General features: G+C 43.4%; 1 protein-coding gene across 1 annotated transcript in view; it reads left to right on the plus strand.

Moving 5' to 3' along the window:
* Positions 1-26331, plus strand: part of ATF6 (activating transcription factor 6) — a 208921-nt gene that overhangs the window by 151029 nt on the left and 31561 nt on the right. The window contains exon 16 of the mRNA XM_045983346.1: positions 9546-9630. Coding sequence (XP_045839302.1) covers positions 9546-9630 — 85 coding nt within the window. The remainder of the gene's footprint in view (positions 1-9545; positions 9631-26331) is intronic.

Consider the following 26331-nt stretch of genomic DNA (forward strand, 5'->3'; position numbering starts at 1 on the left):
TCTAGGAGTGAGATTGGTCCCGGGCGGACCTAGAGGGGTGTTAGGACATCCTGTGCCCCAGGGGGGAGGGAAGCCTGGTGGGAAAATACAGGCAGAAGAGCAGACTGGGTTGAGGGGTGCGCGGGATGGGGGCGGGGTTTGGGGCCACTGACACACGTGCGGAGCGGCTGAGCCAGGCTGGGGACCAGGAGGGGTGGAGACCGGGCAGTGGAGTGAAGCAGAGAAAGGCATGTGTTGTCCAGTTAGTGGCTGCCCAAATTCTTCAAAAATTAGGCCTTTGAGAACTCTTTCTTCGTTGGAGTTCTGTCTTGTTTTGTTTCATTGGGATCTGTTTCCTGTTTTTTGTTTTGTTTTGTTTTGTTTTGTTTTGGTACTAGGATTTAGTTTTATTTTTAAAGGTGCTTCTCTGCCAGAAGACCATTATGAAGTCTCCACAGAGGAAAGACCTTGTGTAATTTAAATAGAATTTGGACTTTTTGGCTTGCCCACCCCTTTTTTTAGGGTTAACTCTTTTTTTTACTTATATTCAGTTAATGAACATAGAGTGTGTTGTTAGTTTCAGAGGTAGAGGTCAGTGATTCATCAGTAGCGTGTGACACCCTGTGCCCATTACAAGTGCCCTCCTTAGTGCCCATCCCCCAGTTACCCCAGCACCCCCCGCCTCCCCTCCGGCAACCCTCAGCCCGCCTTTTTTTAAGAAACAGCTTGCCTGACTTGACATGGTGACAAATCTGTAAGAAATAGAAATCGGGGCGCCTGGGTGGCTCAGTCAGTTAAGTGTCTGACTCTTGATAGCAGCTCAGGTCTTGATCTCGGGATTGTGAGTTCAGGCCCCGCATTGGGCACTACACTGGGTGTTGAGCCCACTTTAAAATAAATAAATAAATAAAAGAAATACAAATCCAAAACCTCATAAACTTGATAAGTAAAGTAAGGCCTCTAATGACCTCTGTTGAAGATACTGCCGAGGGCATATTAAATAAAACAGCAACAGCATCCTCTTGCCCCGCCCCCAATCCATAGAGTCCCTGCCTTGTCTCTCTTCTCTCTTCACACAAAGGCCACAGCTCAGGCCAGCCCTGTCTGTCCACCTCCTTTCCACTCTTCCAACGTCCAGACCCTTCTTCCCTGCTAATAACTCATACCTTAAAAAAACAACAATTTAGCTTCTTCCAACTTTCCTCTTCATCGGTAACCTCACCCCGCCCACATAAGCAATCCAGCAGCACTTAAAAAAAGTCCTGAGAAAAAGCAGAGACAGGGTAGAAGCTTTGAATACTTGTGCTTCATTATTTCCCCCATCTTTTAAAGTAAAGAACATTAAATGTGAGGCTATCTTGTTCTCTTGGTTGAGTTTGTGGAGACTGTCTCTGACAGTTGGCAGTAGTGTTTGTGAAAAGGAGTAGAGAGAGATCATGGTGAAGAGGCCGGGCCCGAAGGGACCAGAGTGTAAAGAGCTTTCACTTCTAGGCTCAGGATTTGGATGGGGAGTGAGTGCCTGTCATCGGCAGGGAAACAGTGACTCTCAGCCAGCAGTGGGGACAGAAGAAACCTGGTCAGCAGTGTCCGTGTCCCTGGTTGTGCTGTTACATTTTTTTCAGGGGCTTCTCTGACCTCAAACTTTTCAGTCCTTTAAAAAAAAAATTATTAAATACTTAAAATAGTGCTTTTTGCTTGCCAGTCACTGTTCCAAGTGCTTTAAAGTATTACCTTGTTTAATCTTTATAAACAATCTGTGCACTACGTACGGTTACTATCCTTGTTTTACTGATGAGAAAACCAGGGCACAGAGAGATCAAGGAGCTCACTCCAGATTCTGCAGCTAGAAATGGGGGTGTCAGAAGCAAGTTCGAACCCAGGCCCTAGCTCGGGAGCCCAGGCTCCTCACGGGCTCTGTGCGTTGCTGGCCTGTTCATCCTCACGCTGTCTGCCTCAGAACTGCCAGGAATCCCTGACAGATTTGGGTCCACCTCAGACTTACCTTATTAGAATTTGGGGGGCGTGGAGAGAACCTGGGTGTTTACGTTAAGAAGTCCTGTAGATGACTCTGATGTGGATCCTTGGTTAAGAACGTCTATTTTGGAAGGACCTCCTGCTGTCTGTGTGTTCACTTCTTGGCTTCCTTTGGCCATAAGAGTAGATGCTCTCTGAAGGTACCTAATTATTACAGAACTCAAAATTAATACTGCGGTCCTTTGGTGTGCCTTTGAGCCATCACTGCCTGAAATTTAGTTGAAATCCTTTCTTAAACAATACTTGACCAAACAGTAAAAACAGACTTTTCCTTCCCTTCCCACAAGCATATCGCATTCACTTTGAAACTGAACGGAAGCCAAACTTGCTGTTCTACTTCTAATGTGAATGTGGGGGTATACTGGGTTCGGAAAGTACAGCTTTTGTGATACGAAGAGAGAACTCTTCTGAACTCTTTGGAACAAGTCTGTGCAGTAGCGGAGCCCAGTCCTTCATGAGGGTTGTCACTGCGGTGAGTCTCAGCTTCCAGCGTGGACCAGCTGTCCCATTAGCCTGTCCTGCCAAGCCAAGATCTCAAGAGAAAATTTGTCCACTACAGTAGAAAAATCAGATTATTGCAGATTATAGTTAAATGTATAAGGGCTTTAAAAGAAATGTTCATTTGATTGTTTTCCCTACTTGGTTGTTTGCCTTGTCAAGACCAGTCTTTCCTAAAATGTACGTCCTTAGGGATATTTTATGGTCCTTCCTGTTTGTGTGAAACCAAGACCAAAATTACTTTGGAGAGAAGATCAAAATCTTTAGTGGAGACTGGAGGGCTATCCCAGACACAGAATCATGCAGGAAAGATGACTTTAGAAATAGAAGTAGCATGCCTCTTCCCCACTCCCTCCAAAAAGTTGTAGCATCATTGATACGAAGAAGTCAGCTAGAGTAGTATCTCTCTGCATTCCCATCCGCTGCTGCTCTGATGATCACACACACACACACACACACACACACACAGCATTTGAGACTACTGTTAACACACGTTTATGCCATTTTTGTAGTTTCTGCCTAGAACTTTAAAAAATTAATTTTTGCCTCAAGCCAGCATTCTCCCCATTTTTTACAACAAAAAGTAAAATAATTTTCTTAGATATCTGTATTTAACAACCTCTTCATAACAACTCCTAATAATCTCTTTTCTCAGAAAACTCGTTGGCTCAGTTTGCTGTAGACTCACCTTCTCCCTCCCTGTCTCGCGTGGCTGCCGTGGTCTCCCGTCTGAGGATGCAGTTCAGTCTTTAGGAAATTCTCTTCCTGCCAGTAGCCCGGAGTAAAGCGAACTTTCTAAAATGAAACATCTTGTAAACATTATGTCTGACAAACTCCTATGGTTAAACTCTGCATGCATTTAGTGTTTGATCTTTTTCCTTAAGACATTTTTTTTGGATTGCCACCCTGTCGGCACTCACCAAATCACAGCTGAGAACAAGTTTCAGGGGTCCTAATTTGTTTCCCCAAGTCACACACTGTCCGGCTTTTGAAGAACTCTGTATTAGAGTTTTGAACGTTCAAAGCTGACAGAGCTGACAGAGTTTTGAACTTGATTAGCTTGAGTTATTGAATGGGGTAACGTGAGGCGCAGGATCAGAGACTTGCTGGCCTGATCCCTGGTCGGAGCATATAACCAGCATTTTGTGGGAGAGCTTTCTCTGGGGAAGACAGTCCTGACCTGGTTTAGAAACACTTTCCCTGCAAACTCTCATTAAGAGAGAAGAATGATTTAGAAGCAACTGTCGTATCCTTGGGAAAAGATTTACAAGAAAGTTTGTTGACCAAGAAACTCTAAATTAATTCTACTTTTAAAAAAGGCAGGGGGTGCCTGGGTGGTGTGGTTGGCAAAGGGGCTGACTTCAGCTCACGTCATGATCTCGGGGTCCTGGGATTAGCCTGCTGGCTCCGGGCTCAGTGGGGAGTCTGCCTCTCCCGCTGCCCCTCATCCCACTTGCACATGCGCACACGCTCTCTCTCTCTCAAATAAATAAAATCTTAAAAAGAGAGAGAGATGCAGAGCAGGGTACCTGACTGGCTCAGTCAGTAGAGCATGCAACCCTTGATTTAGGGGCTGTGTTCAAGCCCCATGTTGGGTATAAATTTATTTTTAAAAAACTATTTTTAAAAAGGAGGTATACGTATGAAATTACTGATATTTGACCCACAGGAAAAAAAAAGACAGTTTTGTATGGTCCAACCTTACACATTTTTGTGTGCATAAAAGGGGAGGTCAGAGTCAGGTGGACATATGTGGAGACTCCCACCGAGTTTGATGTGAGAACCATATCTTAAAGCAAAACGAGTTTGTACGTATTAGGATTTCAAGCTAATCTTTCCTCTGGTGACCGTGGCAGCATTTATCAGGTTTGAACGTAGTGTCAGAATTTTCCTCTTGTGAAATGTAAACCTTGGCTCACTCTTGGGCCATCTGTTGTGCGCTAATAGTTTTGATTTATTCTTGCTCTGGCTGACATGCATATTAATGGTGCCGATGCAAGCTTTACATTTCCTTTCTTCGGTCTGTAGTTACACTGCGTACGCTAGTGGTACAAATACCGCCTTCATATTCGGTATTCATATGAACTGTATAGCTTGAGGGTGAGTAATGTACTGGGCTTATGTTTGTGCTATAATGGGAAGCTCTACATCATAGACATTTTAGTAGACTTTTAAAATGATTACATTCTGCTTAGTTTTACTACGTCTAATTTTTTTTATTTAAGATGTCACTGTGTGTACCTGTGTATTTTAATGGTTTCAGATTTTTTTTGTTAGTTTCAGATTTCTTAATTATCTTTGCTTTTCAGTTGCTTTCATGTTGGACACATTTGATTTCTGATCAACAATTAATACAGCTTTTAGAAAACGAGATAAATTCAGAATGTTTGACTTTGTTAGAGAGCTTTGGAAGGGCTGCTTCTCATTGCTGCTCTGGCGGTCCTATTTCCAGGCTCTGCTGTGCTCCTGACTTAGTTCGGTAGCTTGCCAGAGACTTGGCAAGATAAATGAGGTAAAGTAATAGAAAACAAGAGCTCCCCAAGAGAGGAACATAGATGAGAAAAAAAATTAATGCAAAGCTGTTTTTGAAATGAGGATAGATGCTTTTTATTTATGATCTGATTTTTAACAGTTTTATATTAAAAAACCAAGCCCATCTCTGGAATCCAGTGGATATGGACCAAATATGAAATGTTAAGAGGGCCCTGACATGCGAGATTCGATGAGCAGAGGCCCGTGTTGGTCCAAATAAAAGCTGCTCAGTGTCTGAGTGCAGCCTGCTCCGGGCTGTTTCCCTCATTCCCCAGGAAACATCACTAGATATTAACTACATTCCTTCCTGTCAAAGGTACGGGGCTCCTACCTTAGGTCAGAGTTTCCTAATACAAGAGAAGCTGTCTTACCTAGTATTATCAGGATTACTGGATGATCTATGAATTAACAGAATTGGTTAAGGCAGGAGATCAAAATAATATGTATATTTTAAATTTTATTTCATTGAATTATATAAATGTGGACTCGTTTGTCAAGCTTTGATGTAGGGCCAACACCTTTTCTTTGGGTCCAGATCCAGACAGTGCCAAGTTGCCTCTCAGTGCAAACTACACTCACAGGGCATCAGCCATCATTTCCAGTATCAGTTCCTCTGCCTCTAAATTAGATTAAGAATTTAAAGATTTTTTTAAGCAGTCTCAATGCAGACTAGTAGGGTTTTTCCTCAGTCTTTTATGGTTGTCTTGGAATGAGTGAATTTTTTAAACTATTCACTTTTATTAAATCTTGTTCTCCTTTTCACACATTTTTAATCTTTGAAGATTGATTTATTTATCAGAGAGTGGGAGGGAGCACGAGTGGGAGGGGCAGCGGGGGAGGGAGAGAGAATCTCAGGTGGACTCCACACGGAGCTTGGAGCCCAGTGTGGGGCTCAGTCTCATGACCCCGAGATTGCTACCTGAGCCGAAACCGAGTCGGATGCTTAGCTAACAGCGCCACCCACACGCCCAGTTTCCCTAAATTTTTTTAAATTACACAGTTACCCTAACAAATACATTAGCAAAAGTAGTTCTGGAAGAAAAAAAACAACTAGTCATGAGCGTTCTCTTGTGCTGGGGCCACCAGTCAGGTTTAGAGGGGAGTGGGAAGGGCCATTAATGTCAGTGGTCGGTTTAAGTTGGAGGTCAGTTTCCACTCTACCCGGATATGTAGAGTCAACAGTAGACAACACTGAGTAGGACCTTGATTTTATTGTGAATTACCATTTCAGCCTCCAGCTGAGCAAAATGTGGTCCTGTTCTTGTGATAGGTTAGTCTCCAGTGCTTCAGCCCTCTTAAGAAGAGAAGAAACACAGTTTGGGATGCTGCGTTATGCACTCGTATTTCAGTTTTCTTCTAACAAAGTGCTTAGAAAAGGGAATTGGGAGAATTGTATGAAATAGCAGATTTTCTCATGCATGATATTGCGTAACATTGGAAAACTAAGGTTTTATTCTCACAGTGAAGTGTTTTCCCACCAGACTTTCTCTGACTTCTTCTGGGAATAAAAATGTAATGTGTTGATGATAGTGTCTGTCCACAAAGTTTCCTCCCTGAAGATATCCCATGGTATCTCAGTCCTGTGGAGGCTTTTCAGGAGTGCATTTGGAGAGATCCTAAAACTAGTGACATAGATTACAGTGACCGTGCCAAAATAAAACCTCTGAGAACATTGCTAATAGGATTAATGATATGTGAAAAGGAGAGAGATGAGCATCGTTGGGGAGAAAAAGTGATTCAGAGTTCACTGTTACAGCAAGGAACATTGGATTTGAGGAAGTGAAAGTAAATGTTAAATGAATACACTCTCCCAGATGTTTCTGTGTATAAATTATTTTTTAAAGATTTTATTTATTTATTTGAGAGAGAGAGAGTGAGAGAGAACATGAGAGGGGAGAAGGTCAGAGGGAGAAGCAGACTCCCCTCAGAGCCGGGAGCTCAATGTGGGCCTCGATCCCCGGGCTCTGGGATCATGACCTGAGCCAAAGGCAGTCGCTTAACCAACTGGGCAACCCAGGCACCCTATAAATTTTTTTTTTTTAAGATTTTTATTTTATTTATTTGACAGAGAGAGAGATCACAAGTAGGTAGAGAGGCAGGCAGAGAGGAGGAAGCAGGCTCCCTGGAGCAGAGAGCCCGATGTAGAGCTCGATCCCAGGACCCTGAGATCATGACCTGAGCCGAAGGCAGCGGTTTAATCCACTGAGCCACCCAGGCGCCCCTATAAATTATTTTTTAATATAAGTTAAGTACTATTAGAATTTGTAGTATACTGGCTTTGATTCCCTGCAGTTCTGTGGTAAACAAGCACTTTAAAGATTTTTGTTTATTTGAGTGAGAGAAAGGGGGAGAGAGAGAGAGTGAACATAAGCAAGGGGAAGGAGTCCAAGGAGAAGCAGACTCCACACTGAGCAGGGAGCCTGATGAGGGACTCAGTGCCAGGACCCTGGGATCATGACCTGAACCGAAGGCAGACAGTTAACTGATTGAGCCACGCAGGAGCCCCCCACAAACACGTTAAATTCTAGGTGTCCTCCCTGTCCCCCACCCTCCGCAGTTTGCAAACTTTAATAAATAGAGGTAAGGCTGGTTAACTGTAATAATTGTTATGCATTCAAGATGTGATTCTTCTTTTTCATAAATAATAATGTGTTTTTTGGCTTTCTCCTGCAAAAGTAACTACTTCGTTTGAAATTTAATGAAGAAAGAAAGTAGGAGACATTATGTTCAGAAAATCATGTTTAAAAACAATGTTTAGTATAGCATCTAGATCTCAGCAGGAAACTCAGATTTAAGTCTGAGCCTGACCTTAACCCATGACCAATAGAATCCAAGTGTGTTTATTTTTACAATAGCTTTAATTTGGGGCTTGCAAGTGTGTTGGTTTGTTTTCTCATTCAATTTTGGAGACCCTGAAGCAGTATTTTAATTATAGGAATTAAGCTATTTATAATTTTATGGCATGAAGATCAGCAAATTTTGTTTCTTCTTGGCTATGTGATGTTCTCTTACTGAGAAGTGTGTGATCTTTGTGTCTAACAACGCACTAAAAAAAGTCTCCCCTGCATTCTAACAGAGCAGCTTCACTCATCTTCCCCCACTTGAGAAAAAAAAAATCTCTTCTCACAGGAATGCGGCCTTGAGTTAAACAAAGGACAAGCAGTTACTGGAAATGTTGTCTATACAGTTCTGTTCATGTATATTCATTTCAGTTTGTTTGTTGCATTCTAGATTTTTCCTTCACTTTGCTGATAATTGCATTTCATAATCCCATTGACCTTTGAGCTAAGTTGCATTGAATTTTTATTACCTTCAACTGCGTTAAATCCTACTTGTAATGAGTCCTTCTCTGTAGCAAGTTCGCTGAGTGAGTGTTGAACCGAAGGGGGCAGAGAAGAAGAGAAGGAAGTAGGAGGGATTCTGATCAGGTTCAGCTCTGTCTGTCTGTCTGTCTGACCTTGCGCCCTTCAGTAGAAACACTAATATATGTTGTTTTCTTTCTTTTTTTTTGTTTTTGTTTTTGCTGTGACAATTCCGGTTTTTGCTAGGAAAAAGGAATTATTGATGTTTAAGCAGTAGTTCATATCTAAGTCATAATCATTTATAATCTGCTTTGGAATACCTACAGTTGTACATACCTTTTCCCGAAAAACACATACTCCCAGCTTCCCTTTTTTTTGAAGCCAGACTCCTCTTGGCTCATCTTCCTTTTAGGATTTGTGTGGTTGAAACCAGAAGCCTCAGATGCCACGGGTCATTCATAAATTATCAAATGTTGGCATACTTTATAACTGTCCTTTATAACTTTATAACTGTGCTGGACATGCATTTATAATTTTTTTTAATTCTTCCATTGAATTGTGTGCTTTTTAAGGGTAAGAACTGTCCATCTTCTTCAGTACATACTTCCTGCTTACTGAAAGAGATCTAATGCTGTGTGGTGGCTTCAGAGGGAGAAGGGAAGCTCAGCAGGCAAAGTACCAGACTCTGGCCTTGGCTGCAAGCTCCAGACAGAATCTCTGTTTTAGATACCAGTAATTTGGGATCCGCAATGGGGAGTGGCAGAAATGTTCCTCCTCTTTAAGGAAAAAAAAAGGGAAAATGACTGTATTGGGTAGATAATTTCAGTATCTTGTATTATCTAGCCTAGCCCCCTCATTTTATAGGATTGGAGACAGAGCCGGATCATAGAGCTGTCGGTGGCTAGATCTAGAGTGACAGTCCTGTTCGGACTCCTTTCCAGTAGCCTTTAAAGTGTTTACACAGCGTGTATGTTACCAGAACTGAGGAGTTCTCTACGGATACTGCGTGGCACCTGGGAATGATCAACACTCAGTAAATCATAAGATGATTTGTAGTTAATTGCCTTAAGCCAAGTTAAAATAAAGAATGTCATTTTTGGTTGTAATCCCAGTGAAATGTTGGCATCTCAGAAACTCTGATTTGGGCCCATTATAAGACTAAGCCAGTGCTTCTAACAGGTTGTTCTTTGTTATTCCTAGGATCACCTGCTGTTACCGGCCACCACCCACAACAAGACCACAAGACCAAAAATGTCAATAGTGTTACCAGCAATAAACATAAATGGTAAGTTGAAATTTGGGTTTATGAACAACATAAGTTTGCTTTCTTTAAGCAGTATTTTCTGGATGAGCCAAGAGACATTTAAAATATTTGATTGGTCAGATATATATCCATGCGTTAATTTTGAAACATTTTCCACTTTTTCCACAAAAGATTATTTTAAAATCCCTATACTCTCTATTACTGTATTTTTAATTCATTCTCTTGTTTACAGAATCGGAAAAGTTAGCATCTTAACTGCTCTACAGACTTACTGTGGCCTCTCAGGTTATACATACAGTGTAAGAATTCCCTGCTGGGTTCCGAGAGTGAATTTGTAAGTTGCGTTTGGGGAATTCAGAGCAGTTTCCTGAATTCTGTAAATGGTGACGTAATTCCCAGAGCAAGCATCACAAGCCTCTTTAGTCCACAATCCTGATGTATTTGATATCGATCGTGTTACCATTCCATTTTGTTCTCCTACTAGTGCTGGGTTTTACATAAATTACAAATAATGCTATAATACCTTGAGATCATCTAAAGATTTTAGTTAGCCCATCTTGCTTATCATCTAGAAAGAAAAATCAGCCCAGAAACCACTGTGCTCCAAAGAGAAGGTCTCATAAAGAATATACAAAGTACTAAAGACATTTAGGAAAGGCGAGATTACTTCCAGCTGGTTCTTCATGGGGAAGAGAAGTAGCTTACTCACGGAGCCCGCCGTGTGCTCTAAATGAGCACAGTGTATGTTGTTGATGAGTGCTTTCTCTGACACAGCATGGTAGGCTCTGATGAAACAAGGAGGGTTGGCTGTCCTTCTCAAATTCTTTTATCTGGTTTAATGGAACTACCAGTATAGTTTTTTTATCTAGTAGTAAGAACCTTATAGTTTATGAATAAGCTAAAAAGTGAAAAGCCTTTTGAACTAACCCACAGCTGAACTAGTCCACATTCTGATGGATGATCATAGTTAAACAACCAAATATAATTATTAAAAAACAAAAACAAAAAACAGCAATTCTAGATAAATTTCAATAAAATTTAGTCTTAGAGAAAAAGTATTCGATATTTGTTGTACATTTTAAGACCACAGAGGACTGTAGAGTTTCTTGGAGCTGTGTGCACACTGCTTCCTAGAAATGCTTGGAGCTCAGACGGGCACCTGGGTGGCTCAGTTGGTTGAGGGCTGGCTCTCGGGTTTGGCTCAGGTCATGATCTCCTGAGATCGTGGGGTTGAGCCCCACATTGGGCTCCATGTGCAGCGCAGAGTCTGCTTGAGATTCTCTCCCTCTGTCCCTCTCCTGTTGAGGTTGTCTCTCTAATAGTAAATAAAATCTTAAGAAAACAAAGAAATGTTGAGGTCATGATCTCAGGCTGAGAGAGATAGTCTCTCTCTTCCCTCTGCCCCTCCCCGCCCAACCTCTCTTAAAAAGAAAAAAATGCTTAGGAAGCAGCTTCATTTTTTTTTTTTTAAGATTTATTTATTTTAGAGCGTGTGTGTGCGTGTGTACATGTGTGCAGGGGCGGGGGCAGAGGGAGAGAGAGAGAATCTCAAGCAGACACCCCTACTGAGTGCAGAGCCCTCTGTGGGGCTCCGTCTCATGACCCTGAGATCATGACCTGAGCCAAAATAGAGTCAGACACTCAACTGACTGAGCCACAGTGGCATCATGCCATTGGTACATAAACATTTGTCTTGCGAAAGCATAAATGATGACATTTTCTTAGTCTTCCAAAAATACCAAGAACAAATTTTTAAAAAGCAAAAACTGTAACATTGAGAGGAACTTCTCTTGCTTCAGTAAAGGCATGCCTCCAAAGCTTTCATGGAGCAGTCCTGTGGTACTTCGGGAAGGATGATATATTCCACAGTGTACGTGTTACACTCAAAGAATACGTTTAGGAAATACAACTTATTCTTACTTCAGAGGTGCCTGGGTTTCTCTGCTTGAAACATAATAGATTTCAGTTCCGGTCAGCTTATGCTCAGAAGGGCTATTACCTAAGCGTCAACAAGACAGAGTTCACTTAATTTTGTTCTGATATTGAATTCTTATGCAAGAGAATGCCTGGTTTTATTTTATGACAGTGAGTTTTCCATATTTACCAAGCCAAAAACAATATGATGCTGTTTGACTCTGTTGATCTTGGCCAGGGAGCTAATTTTTGAAAATGAGCCTTTCATGGATTTGAAAAATACAATCAGTAGAAGATCATTTCCTTTTTAATCTGGTTTTGATTTCTCTATAAATAAATTTCGTTGTTTCCTTTTTAGGGTATAGTAAATTATTTGAAAAGTTAAGATTCAAATTTAAGAAGTATTGGTTGAGTGTCTGCCACGTGCCAAGTGTCGCGCTGTGCCCTCAGTCTCTTTCCGAACGGCGCCTCCACCTTCTTGCTCTGACCTTTAGAATCTGACTTTGCCTCCGCACCTTGTGTGCCTGTGAGCCTGCAGGTGGGATGGGTATGTCCTTGCTCCCCACTGCGACTTCCAAATGACCCTTCTTTCCCCGTCAGCACCCGCCCCCGCCACCATCTTCAAGGGGGTAATGTCAGGCTTTCCTCCTCCCACCCTGGTGTGTCGCTGTCTTCTCTCCCACCTTGACGGATGACTCTCTGCCACTGCTTTTGCTCTGGGTGACTGCAGCTTCCACGGGGAGCACTCATCCACACCCTGGCCTTGTTTGATCTTTTTTTCTTTTTTTTTAATTATCTATTTGAGAGAGAGAGTGTGTGAGAGCACGTGCACAAGTCGGGGGAGGGGCAGAGGGAGAAACAGACTCCCTGGTGAGTGGGGAGCCAGACTCGGGGCTCCATCCCAGGACCCTGAGATCATGACCTGAGCCCAAATCAAAAGCTGGACACTCAACCAGCCGAGCCGCCCAGGTGCCCCAGTCCTCTTGTGTTTTATCCTGTACCCGAGAGCCTCCCACGCACACGGTCATACTCCGGACCTCGTCGTCATCAGGAATGGCGCTGCTGCGAGCCTCCCGCCCTGCTTCCTCTACTGCAAACCCACACTCCCAGCTGCTGTCTCACCGCGCAGCCGCAGGCCTCCGACCCGCCGCTCTTCCGTGCCGATCCTGTCCGGAGCGGTCCTGCCTTCCTCCTCGTCGAGCCCGCGTTCCACCCGCACACGCTCACCGCTCTCTGGCAAGCCCCCTTACTTACGCCCCAGCTGCTTCTTCTCTTAGGTCTCACTTGTCTGTAAAAATCACCCCCACCCCCCGCCCCGCAGTTAAACCCAGCTCTCCTCTGTATGCCTGTTCGCGGATTCTCAAGAGCTGAAAATTGCCAGAAAATACCATCTACTCAAGGCCAGCGGATTCGCTGCGCATTAATGACTACTCATTCCACAGGAGCAGTCGGCTCTGCCAGTGCAGGGAGCTGCACTCGCCTTCTGGCAGAAACACACTTTCCCGCCCTCCCTCCTCAAGTCCCGGGCGTCGTCCCCCCCCTCCCCCCCAGCTGATGAACTCGCAGGTGCCGCGAGGGGAAACCAGATGTTCTCATGTCCAAGCTACGTCCCTGTCCCCCGCTGGCAGCCCCTGCCCGCCTGTTGCATGGGTCGAAGTCTCTTCCGTTGGGTATGAAGCTCGGTTTGCTGTTCATTAGATTTGGTCACTGGGCAAGTTCATTAGTGTTTCTGTACTTCAGCTTCCTCATCTGTAAGAGGAGATGTTGGTGGTGCCCTTACTGTAGAGCTGCTTTGAGAATTAAATGAGTAAATGTGCTTTAAACAGCGCCTGGCCATGGTCGGCGTGGGCACTCGTGCCCCCTTTCACTGTCATCGTCCGTGTCGTCCTAGGCGATTCCTTCCTTTTGGACCCTGTGTCCTCGCCCCTCTCAGGTTCGGAGACTCGGCTCCTCACTGATAGCCTTTCTGTGCTGCATCATCAGCTTCTGTGCTGGTCCGGTCCCATCTGCTTACCGCACGGCCGCACGCTCCCTCAGCTTGGGGACACGTCCCTCTGCGTCCTGCTTCTCCGCTGGCCTTCGGTGAAGTGCTCTTGCAAGGCGTGCCTGCGCTCGCTGCCCCCGTCAGCTGGTGGCCGGGTCTCCCCACGCTCAGTGCGCGTGCTTCTGGACCACAAGAGACTAGATGGCAGACATTCCTGTATTTTCCCCCCAAAACCTGAATGTGCGTCTGTGGAGAAAGGGAATTCTCCTACAGAAGCAGAAGACAATGACCGCACATTTTCTGCCATTCCTGAGTTCAGAAGTTACATGTAACTCGGAAAGGAACATGAATTGTGGGTGTGATCCCTCTCTCTGACTTTAGTGGTGCCTGTAGGATTTGGGGGAGGGTGGTGGAAGATATACAGTCAAATTTTATTGAGCAGTTGGTTTCCGTAGGACCCTGGATAGGGATATTTGGGAAGAGGAATTTGATTTTCCAGTTTGGACAAAGTACATTAGACTCCCAGATCAATTAAACTATAATGTATAATGATTCTACTTTGTGGTTTTGAGCTATGGAAAAAAGTCTGTACAAGAAATAGCTAATGAGAGTAGGATATGGGTGTGAAATTAATGCCATTTAGAAAACACTAGTTACATCATTCTGTGTTTCCTATGCCAGTTTAGTCTTTGTAATTTATTTCATTTTGCATTCTCCTTGGTAGCTGATTTCCTTGTCTCAGATTACTTGAAAACAGGTTGGTGAAGCTGTAAGAAAGTCTGTCTTTGAAGAAGTTTTCACACTGAAGATTATTGAAGTAAAATAAAATGCTAGGTATGCTTTAAAAACGCTTTCAAAAAATGATTGCAGATGGTTGGCAGAGCAGTGGATGATAAATTAAAGGCTATTGCTATTTTTAAAAAAAGGATTCTGAAAGTTTTCCTTGTACCATAAGTCAACATTTCCTGCTTTTAAATTATTTCCACTTATGTTGTGGTAAAACTGCTCATTTCCTTTCTTTCTTCATAAATAATTCAACAAAATGGACCCTAGAAGAGATCTTACTTTTAATGGTAGCTACTTTGTAGACATCTTTCATAGGGAATGAAAACAGCCTATTAGTAGATGCATAATTTGACCAACCCTTTGACTGATTTGGTTTTACTGTTCCCCTTCCCTCTGTGTATCCTATACCTAAGTTCATGTAGGTACCTGAGGAGTAAAGAGAAAACTATTCTAATTGTACCCTGTCCGTGGTAAGGGTTCAAGTAGGTGAACAAATGCCTACAAGGCTAAACCATATTTATATTTAATCTCCAAGTAATTTTCATGTAAAGAAAATCTAGAAAAACTTATTAGCAATGAAACATCTTTTTAGTTGAAGAGGATGTAATAGAAGGGCAGGAAGCAAACCAGCTCAACAAATGTGTTGGTTTTAATAATAAGAGAATGTTGATACAACTGCTTTTGATGATCGCCGGTTTCGTAAACTGTGATCCCAAAGAAAATGTATTTGGAAACTGTCCTATTTTAGACATGTTCTGTCCAAGCAGGCTGCTTGTCTGTAAGAGAATTGTGCCTAAAAGTTGTGCTTTTCCTTTTCTTTTCTTCTTGAAGGCCTGCAGGTTATCTGCTTTCTTAAAATACATTTACAACCTTGCGTTTTCACTGCAGTTTGTTCATTTCAGTTGTTCTGTAATTGTGTTCAGACAGCTGAGTGGAGTCTTCTCTTCCAACCATGTTTTTAATATTTTAAAAACATATAATCAAATATTTGACTTCTGACTCACTACTGAAACCAGTAGTACAATTTCCACACTGAGAATTTCTGCTGACAAAAGGAGAAAAATAACACTACTCACAAAAAGGATTTTTTTCCTTCAGTATATATCCACAGCTTTAGGAATTCTGTGTAGCTGGCAGGTATAACGAGGAGTGTTACCACTGACCATCCTTGCCGTGATAAACAGTACCTTCATCTGGGACCTGAGTCTTCCTGTGGATCGGGGTTGAACTGGCTTGAACTGGCAGTTTCCTCGTGAGAAGACAGTCACCATGGGAGGCAGAATATGACTCAGATTATCTTTACAATGTGTAAAATTGTAAAATTTTGGCTCAGTTCCTCAGATCCCTTTTTAGCTTACCTTCTCTAGTGATGCTAAATGACCAGCCAGGCGGAGACCAACACTGATGCTTTAGATCAGTTCTAAACCGGAAACAGCATGCTGATTAATTTTTTAAGAGAAATCAGTTAAGTAGTAGGTAGTTATAAATTGTAATGCCTCTCTGGCATCAGATAAAAAATTTGAAGACTCTGATAGATACTAGAATCTTGGTACCTTGCGAGGTAAAACTTGAACTGGACTGTAAAGAAAACTTAGAGGACGATAAGGAGAAGGATATTTCTTAGTGTAAGGATTGCATTTGGCTACAAGTAACAGAAAACCTTAACATTGTCTTAAATAAATTGGATTCATTTTTTCTTATATATTGACAAGTCCGCAGCAATGAACCAGTGTAGATGCTGGTGTTCGTGCAACAACGTGAGATGTTAGGTAGGACTAAGGTTGCTGCGATTCTCTTGGCCTTTCTCAGATGTTCTCAAAGTGGCTGCTGCAGCTCAAGCCCTCATATCTGTATTTCAGACGGAAAAAAGAAGGAAAGCATGGCATCTCTCAGGAAAGCAAACATCATCCAGAAATTTCCAGCAGACTTTTGCGCTGTCTCATGGGACATACAAACTTGTGTCACAGGCATAGGCTGAGCTTCAAGGGAGGCTCAGAAATACAGTGCTTTAACTGTGATCTGAAAGAAATACCGCCTTCCCTTAGTCTGGAAGTAATGGGTGTTGGGTGGACAAATCAGCAGCAGCTGCTTGCTGTGGCATTCTGTCATGTGCTAAGTTGGGACTGAATAAAGTGGGTGGAGACAGTGAAGAGAGGACTCCTGTCAAAGAGGAGAAATCGTTTACTGCAGGGACGCAGCTCTATGATGTAGGTCAGTAATGAGTTAAGGACGCGACTTGAGGCTCTCTGGCGTAAGAATGAGAATGAGAGCTCCGTTAAGAGACTTCATCTGGCTGTCTGTACATGAGAAAGAGTTAGGAGAGGAGATGAGCTGGGATGCATTGCCCCGATTTTGGGGTGAGGTTGTGAAAGGCCTGGAGTGGAGAGGAAGGAAACTGTCCAAAGAAATTTCACAGGGAAAATCTGTTGCCCCGGGCAGTGAAGGAGGGAGGGAAGCTGATGGCCCTCAGGGAAAGTAGCTGTGAGGGGCGCGCTTCCTTGGGGCGCGCTTCCTTGCCCCCTCGTTTCCTCTGGTGAAGTCGGCAGGATAACTGTTCTTAACTCCTCCCAGATTGTTCGGTTATCCCCACGTGGCGTGGCCTCTTCCAAACCCTCTTCTACAAAGTCAGTCTGAAAATAGGATTTGGAAATGGAAAAGACGAGATTAATGCTGGCTCTGCCCTTCTGCACCTGCAGACTTACACTTTGTCGGGAGTGACAGTGCTTTAAGGATTCATTGGCAGTTGCACGGGTCCATTTTTTTCATGAGTCGTTTGTCTTTTTTAGTATTTGATTTACCAATAAACCTTTTAATCTGGGAACTTTCGTGAGCCTCCAGAGGTTTACCTGGGGATCAGGTTGCCCTGCACCTTCTAGGCGCCAAGTACTTCCGTGCCCCAAGGAGCCGCCTACCGGGCCCACCGCACCTGACCCACCTCTGAGTCCCGCCAGCGCCCCGTGAGGTCACTTTCACTCTTTCTCCCTTGTGGCAGAAATCTGTTTCTACTCAAACAGATGGTTTAGCTTTCGACTAATAAAAACTAGGGATCAGCATCTATTTAAGCCAACAAAGTTGGTTTGAGGTTCCTACTAACTGTTCAAAATCTGAAAGATCTCTTTACACATAGTAAGCTCACCAGAATGGATTTATCTTTGTACTGGAAAATCAAGAACCTTGTAGTGAGTCAGAAGATTGAGCCATTTCACATAGTCTTGAGTTTTGTTTCTCTGAAGAACTGTTTAACAAGCGCAGGCTCAAGAAAACAAGTCTGTTTTCTCTTCTGCCATGACACCAGCTGGAAACAGTAGGGACCCTCACTTTCTGTAGAGTGCTCCACAGTTCTTTCAGGACTTGGCGATCATTTCTTTGTCATCTGAGACACAGCTGAGAAGGGGTGAGATAGGTTGGCGTCATCTCGATGTCTGTGTCAAGGACGCTATAACTCGGTTCACACTGGAGACTGCTCCTCTTCTTGGGCTCGCACTAGGAAAGGTGGGAGAGCGCTCCGAAATCTATATTTTTCTGAATCTAGAATGTTGCCATTGAAAATATGGTACAGAAGGTTAGAGCTTTTGCTTTGGGAATCTTGAGTCCATCAGTCAAGAGATGCCTTTGAACTTAACCAAATACCCATATAGTTTCTTCCATGTTTATTACAGATTTTACAGAAACAGTTGCATGCCTTAAACATAAGATTTAGATTAAATAATGAGACAAATGTGAACTGTAAAATAGTTTGTCGCCAGGAGCGGGGTTGTCAGGAAGAGCATACAGTTAGCCTCTGTGGGGATAGCAGAAGCCCATGTCTTTGTTTTCATTCCACTTACGACACAGGACAGAACTTGTGGGAAATGGGACCCACTGGTATCACCACAGTATAGATTAGGACAAAGAAGGACTCACCGATCTTCATGTTGTCAAGCCATAGAATACCAGGGGTAAAAGCCTTTGGTACAGTCATCCACGCTAACTCCCGTCCGGTATCTGGCTTTCCTTCTGCCACACTTCACTCTGTGGCCAACCACTTTATTTATTTTTAAGATTTTATGTATTTATTTGAGAGAAAGAATGAGCAGTGGGGAGGGGCAAAGGGAGAGAGAGGGAGAAGCAGACTCCATATTGAGCAAGAAGCGCGATGTGCTCGATCCCAGGACCTGGAGATCATGACCTGAGCCAAAGCAGTTGTTTAACTGACTGAGCCACGCAGGCGCCCCGGCCAGCCACTTCAGCTCCCGTCCCCTCCGAGGACGAAGACTGTCTGCCTTAAATAGCTCTGGCAATTTGTAAATTGTTCCTCTTCTGTCTCTTCCTCATTCTACCTATAAATCACAGTGTTATGTATAAATATAGTCTTTTTTTCCATGTCACAGCCCTCTGGCTACTTATGCTCTGTATATATCTTCTGAGTCCTCATACATCAACGCCTTCCAGTTTTCAGAAGTTCTTCTTGTAGCCTCAATTCTGGTCACTCTCTTCTGGATTGGTTCTGGTTTTTCCACCTCTTACAGAGGGCCATGGTACGGAGCATGATGGACATTCTAAAGATATTCTAAATAAAGATATTCTAATAAATAATATATTGTATATATAATTATATATTATATAATATAATAATCGAAAGATATTCTAATAAAGATATTCTCCTAAGATATTCTGAATATCTTAGAAGACATTTCTGTCTTTTGTGAGAAGACCCCCCTCGCTCCGTCACTGATTACTGTGTGACTTTGAACTAAATTATAATCCATTAGAAAACACAAAATAGGTAGCAGAGCCACATACCTTACAGTTTCTGAAGCAGGGACCACCCTAACTGACGGATATTTACATAAGTTTTCCCATTTTAAAGTGGTAAGTATCCAGGGTTAAATAATGTAAAAATTGTGGTCCAAAACTATGTGTAAAAACAGTATGTAAATATGAGCTACACTGGCAGAATGAGGGAGTGAAATAAAGAAAATTAAGCATTTATACGATTCACTTAGTATCTATCACAGTTGAAGACATTTTGGAGGTTGGTCCCCCCGCCCCCCGCAAACAAAACGCTATCTAATCGCGCATTGCCTGTATTCCTAAACAGTTCAAGTTGCACATTCAGTTTAGTTCCTCTTTTTGGGAGCGCCCACCATGTCTATGAAGCACATTTGGGGCTCTTGAACATAGATAACGGCATTTGGTCCTCACAGAGTCTCCGTGACGTCATTGTACCCGTGGTTCACAGCTGAGGCGGTGAGGAGACAGAGGGGGCTGTGACAGAAGGTTCTGAGGACTCCTTCACGCTCCGTTTTCTGCGGCCCCGCGCTAGCTCCTCACGTGTCTTCAGCCCTTCCCTGAAGCACATTTGTGACGAAGTCGAGGCATTAGAATTAAATACCAGCTTATGCTGCCGTCATTTCCAAGGAACGGCTACTGCGTCATGTTCTGGTCATCTCTCAGTATTTTAGTATTAAGCACATAATTTGGATGCTGGCCAGCAGAAAGATGAGGTGATATTCCTATAAGATAGACATGGTCACCCACTAGTTCCCTGGACTTCCCCTGGTAAACCAAAAAGATTTTTTTATTAACTATCTTAAAATACGAAAAAACAAATCGGGCGTCCATAAGCTCTAGCTTCCTTGACATCATAAATTTACCTCATTAAAGCACCATTTTATAAATTCATTCCATCCACATACTTAAGCATTGATTTCGAAGTTTGGTTGCTTTTTCCATGGTACTTAAACGACTTTTTTTTTTTTCCCCAAATTTCCCAATAAATAAATGTTAGTCATTTCCCTTAACTAGCCTGTCCCAGACCAACAATGAGCTCTACTTTCAAAATAAAGCCTATCACTTAGCAGGGACATTAAGCAGTCTGTCTTCTCACTAATGAACTTGCTGGCCACAGTTGTGTAGACGCGCCGCGTGCTGCCCAGGAAAGCGGGCCCACGGTGGGACGAAGACAGCTGGCAGGTTCCATCCGGAGGGTGAGGCTGTGGACATGCTGGCTCTCCCGCCCGCTCTGCTGAGTTCAGTTCAGTTCATTGTGCTGTTCGCGCACATTCTAGCAAACGTGCTGCCCCGTTAATTTTGTCTTCCCCCTTAGTCCACAGAGCCCCATTCAGGTCCTTAATAACGACGACCTTTGTAAGCACCAATTCGATTCCACCTTTATTAAGAACCTACCAAATGTTAGGTGTTGTTTCACGAGCTGAGATACTATTTAATATCAAAGTTAACAGGTAGACGCCTGCCCTAGGTAAGCTCACAATATAATAGTTTTTTGTTTTTTTAACTTTTAGCTGCTTTTATCATTCAGTTTTCTTTGGTGTCAGAGATCAGGGTATTTAAGCGGAATTTGGTAAGTTAAGCAGAATTTCTAGGAGAGCCAGAGAGTGAGACTTGGAGGTTTGTCAGGCAGAAAACAAAGCCCCACGTTACCCCCCAGAGCCTGTGCCATGGAGGACACCAATTCTGCACTCTGCTTCAGGACCGACCCCCATGGCTGGCTCTCCGCACTAGATGCTTGTGCCGCCAGAACCGCCGCCCTCTCCAGAGGGATTTTCAGAGCCGTGGCTGCTTTGCAGTCTGGAGTCTGGTGCCTGGAATTGCCAGTGCCCACACCTTAGTTACTGGCAAGTCTGGAAACTGTACTAGGAAAACCTCTGCCTCCCCTCACCTGTATTTTTCTCCTTTACTACCGTTCAGAATACTTCTGGTCACCAAAATGTGTTGGGGGGAGTCCCCCCTGCGAAGCAGTTCTCTGTGACAGCAGCTCAGCGTCCTGCAGTTTAACCCAATTCTGACACCGCCTATCTGGAGACAGCGCCAGATCTCTGAGTCGAAGGCTCTCTTCCCCGGGATTGCTCCCCCCGACTTCAGACGCCGTCACCAGGAGCAGGTTCCCGTGTGACCCACAATTTCTGTCCGAATTGGCTATAAAGCAGGGGTTCTCCTGACACCCCCCCGCCCCCAGGTTTGATTTATTTGCTAGAAAAGCCCACAGAACTCAGGGCACTTAAGTACACTGACCAGTCTGTGAAAGGATATGGTAAGGGACACAGATGAACAGCTAGCTGAGGAGATACATAGGGCGAGGTCTGGGAGGGTCCCAAGTGCAGGAACTTTCGTCCCTGCCGGAGTTGGGGGGTGTCATCCTCCAGGCATGTGTATGTGTTTGACAATCTGGAAGTGCTGAACTCCCCATGCCAGTGGGATTTTTGCGGAGGCTTCATCGTGTAGGCGTAGGCATGATCGGTCGTCAACTCCACTTCAGCTCATCCGCCTTCTCTGGAGAATGGGGAGTGGGGCCGAAAATTCCAAGCTTCTGATGAAGGCTTGGTCTTTCTGGTGACCAGCCCCCAACCAAGAGCCCACCCAGAGTTTTCTCAATAGAACAAAAGACACTCCTGTCACCCAGGAAATTCCAGGGTTTCAGGAACTCTGTGCCAGGGGCAGAGACCAATATATATGTCCTTTTATCTCACAGGAACTTAAACTTCTATAGTGGGAGGTCGGCTCTGTCTCATAAGAAAGGAGATTCACTGAACATAGGAAGATAGTCAGATGCTTAATGGACAAAAATCTTCTATCAATAGCATTTTGAATAATCAGACAATGTTAAACCTAGGACTTGAGAAGAAGGAAACAGCAATCAAAGGAAAAATACCATGAATTTGGCCTCAATGTTACTAAAAGAAGTGGTTTTTTGGTTTTGTTTTGTTTTTAAACAACCTACTTTCCTAAACCGTTTGCTAATCTCAATTAATGGAAGGCTGGGTGATAGCTGATACTAGAAGTTCTTAAGGTGCTAAAGAACGTCTCCTCTCCTTGAGGCTCCTTTGCTCTCTGCACATTCAGGAGCCGTCTTCTCTCAGAAAGGTGAGCCTCAGCGCGACCCAGGGAAATAGCCCACACTTAGAGTCAGAGCCCTGAGTTCTTGCCCTGCTCGGCCCTTAGCCAGATGCGTGGCCTGTAAGCAAGCGGTTCGGTTTGCGCGGGCTCCTCTGGAAACTGAGATGGCGGAGGCAGGTGCTCTTCCGTCTCGAGACCTATGGGCTCCAAAATTCTGTAACTTCTACATGATAGGCTAATGATTATTTTTACTTAAATTGTTTGTATGTTTTAGAAGGCCAATAAATCATGAGGGTTTTTTTTTTTTTTAAAGATTTATTTATTTATTTATTTGACAGACAGAGATCACAAGTATGCAGAGAGGCAGACAGAGAGAGAGGGAAGCAGGCTCCCCCCGCTGAGCAGAGAGCCAGATGTGGGGCTCAATCCCAGGACCCTGGGATCATGATCTGAGCTGAGGGCAGAGGCTTTAACCCACTGAGCCACCCAGGCACCCCCTGAGTTTGTTTTTTGATGACGATAAATTTCCATGAACTCAAAGAATTTAATCTCTACCTTCCACTTAATTTTGTTGTTGTTTTTTAAACAATGGTATTTTCCCACACAGTACTGTTTAGGCATTCAAGTTGCAACAAGGGAAATGCTCTTTGAATTTGTCATCATTATTTTTGGCTTCTATTTTTATGAAAGCCTTGTTCGTTTTCTAGTTTCAGTAATTTATTTCTCAGGGCGCCTGGGTGGCGCAGTCGATTGAGCTTCCAATTCTTGATTTTGGCTCAGGTCATGATTTCAGGATCATGAGATCAAGCCCCGAGTCGGGCTCTGTGCTGGGTGTGGAGTCTGCTTAGGATTCTCTCTCTCCCTCTGCCTTAGCCCCTCCCCTTGCCCTCTGTCTCTCAACCCCTCTTAAAAATATATATATATATGTATTTTTTTCTTCAAATAGGTTTTAAGCCATAGCATATCTAACATTTGAGGACTAAATTGTATTTATGTTAATGAATAGAATGTTAATCACGTTTCTTTCAAAAAGAGTTTTCTCTCACTATGAAACACAAGGTTCTTCATAGTTTTTATAAAGTAGAAAATTTTGCAGACTTTCTGTATCGCTGAGCAGCTAATGTCCTGTTCAGACTGAGCTAAGTTCGTAGTGGAGGTGGCCGTGCACCCTGCCTGTGTAACGAACCGAGTGAACCAAGTGAATAAGTGCCGAACTCTTGGCCTCAGGAGCTACGGGCTTCACATGCCCACCATTGGGTACGAAGTTTCCATTTTCTCAATGTTCTTGACAATACTTTTTTTTTCCTTTTCCTTTGAGTATGTCTACCCGTTAGGTGTGAAATGGTACGTCAGTTATGGTTTTGAATTGCATTTTACAAGTGGCTAATAATACTGCGCATCTTTTCATGTGTTTATTGGCCACGTGCAGATCTCTTTGGAGAACTGTCCCACCAGATCATTTCCCCGTTTTTCAGTTTGGTTATTTTGTCTTTTTAGTACTGGGTTGTAAGAGTTCTTTATAGTTCTAGATTCTAGTCACCTATCAGATACATGATTTGCAAATATTTTTACTCAATCTGTGGGTTTGTCTTAACTTTTTGAGCAATCTTATTCTTAACTCTGGTTAAATTTTGGTTTCCTGATCTGTTAAACTTTCTAAGTGTCTCAAGTGAAGTAACCCACAATTCTTCGAAAGTAGAACCAGACTGCAACAGAAAATAATTGTCACGGGCACCAACATTGTTTAGTTTGTTACCATGAGCCAAGCATTGTGCTGAGTATACCTTACAGCCCTGAAATGTAGGGATACTTACTATTCCTTTTCTATGTATGAAGAAACAGAGGCCTGAAGAGATTGAGTTACACCAAATCAGAAAGCACTAGTAAGTTAGAATGCCAAAACATGTTATTTTTCTTAACCAGTATTCATATTTTATTTTGTACCTTTATGTTCCCCTATTATGTTTTTTAAAACAATGTTATTTTATAGCTTTATTTTTCATTCACTCACAATCCCTAGATTTCTCTCAGGCCCACTGGAGAGTAGTTGCTGACTTCTGCTCTTAGAGCTCTGCGTCTTTGAAACTGGATTTCTTAGTTTCTGACCAAATCTTTCCATTAATATAACCTTTTGATTTTTTTCACTGTCCCTTCCAAATTGGCTGTTTCAAACTAACTAATATTAATCGATGTTTAAAAACTATTATCAAGGTCAACTTGCTGTTACAAAGTAATTAAATGTATTATTTCAGGCATTTGAAGTGTCTTTTGAATTAGCCACTGTCAGCAATTTAACTGTCTGCTTCTCCCTTAAGATGTATTAGGAGCTCGTGTATGAGTCACATATTGCTGTGTAACCGACTCCCCGAGAATTTAGTGGCTTAAAACCACCTTTATTATGTCACAGCTCCTGTGGGTCCGGAGTCCACGGGGGCTTGGCTGGGTGCCTCTGGCCCCGGGTCTCTCGTGGGGCTGCAGCAAAGCTGCCAGCTGGGTCCGCCGTCTCATTCTGAAAGCTCACGCCATCGCCGGTAGGATTCAAGTTCTCATGAGCTGTTGGGCTGGGAGCTGTGCTTCCTCACTAGCTGTTGGCCAGAGCCTCCTTCAGTTCTTCGCCATCTGAGCCTCTCCACGGGGCAGCTCACAACATGGCATCTGGCTCCTCTCAGAATAAGCAGACATGAGAGTGCCCCGGATGGAAGCCACAGTCTCTTCGTAACCTAACCTCAGACTCGATCTCTTACCAGCTTTACCGTATTTCGGTCATTAGAAGCAAATCATTATATACAGCCAGTGCTCAACAGGATGGTAGCGAGGGTATGAATACTGGATGCAGGGTCCACTGAGGGTGACATTAAAGGCTGCCTGGTGTAAGTCAGTGAGTCTATTGTTCAGTCGTGAAGTCTCCAGAAGTCGTGTGTGTGTAGACAGAACACTGTCCTATGTGATTCCGTCATGCAGTGATAATTTTATTTTCAGAAAATCTGTAAGTTCTCTCCATCCTAAAATATATGTGTGTCTGTGTGTATGTGTGTGTGTGTGTGTGTGTCTGTCTATGTGATATTTATAAGCATATTAATTGTAAGTACTTCCTGTTAGTTCACTTTATTGAGGACAGCCTTGAAGTCCTGAGGCACAATTAGGAGAGAAATTTTTATGTGTAACTTCATTTTTTTCCCTTGATTAAAAAGAGGGACATTGTGCAGTTTCAGTAATGGGAGACTTTGGCCAATGTAAAGATGATTTCAGTTTGGCACGTTCAGCAAGCCAAAGAGTATTTTTCTTCCTCTTAAATTCTACTGTAAACTTCAGCCCTAATTTGAGAAAATAAGTCGTTCTGAATGGATTTTACTAGTTATTTGTTCAACAAGGCTTATTGAGTTACTCTTGTAACTCATTATGAGCTGCCCTGGTAGTTAAAGCCTGCACTCCTCACGTTGGCCTCCACAGCTCAGCTGCTCTCTCCTCAGCTGCTCTCTCCATCTCTCCAACCTTATTTCCTGCATCAGCACCGCCCCATGCACCTTGCTCACTCCACCCCAGCCCACAGTTCATCTTGTTCTCCTCGACCTGAGCGCTCATTCATGCCTTGGGCCTTTGTGTCTCTCTGGAAACTTGCATCGTCACACGGCTCGCTGCTTCGCTTCTTTAACTTCTCTCTCCGGCGTCAGTGCCGTAAAGAGGCATCTATTCGCCACTCTTCATAATGTAGTGAGGACCATTGAAGGCCAAGGACATGATGAAAATGAGGTTGGAGAAAGAGTAATCTGCCGGCAGTGTACAGACTAACTTGCAAGTCGATGTTGGTTGGACTGAACGTGGATGAGCAGAGAGCACAGGGAGAACTTGCACACTCCTTCAGATGCGAAGGGATGGTCCAACGTGGAAGAAAGGTTAGGACTGTGTATTCTTACAGAGAACACAAGACACTACAGAAGATGGCAGATAATCTGCCAAAACCACATTGCGTTTTCTTGACCATTTAATAATAGGCCTCATTTTTTAAAGGCTCCTGTTCAGCTCTTTGCATATAGTTCTGTCCATTTTATTGCCTGGGGCTCAGAGACTCGTTCGTGAGAAATGCTTCCCTCGTGAACACGAATGTCATGTCGAAGGACAGCAGGATCTCCATGGTTACTCTGTTGAGCATCTCCATTTAGCACCAGGGGACATAGTTCTCTGAGCTTATATGGAAAACATCT

The sequence above is a fragment of the Meles meles genome, chromosome 17, assembly GCF_922984935.1.
Source record: "Meles meles chromosome 17, mMelMel3.1 paternal haplotype, whole genome shotgun sequence".
NCBI lineage: Eukaryota > Metazoa > Chordata > Mammalia > Carnivora > Mustelidae > Meles > Meles meles.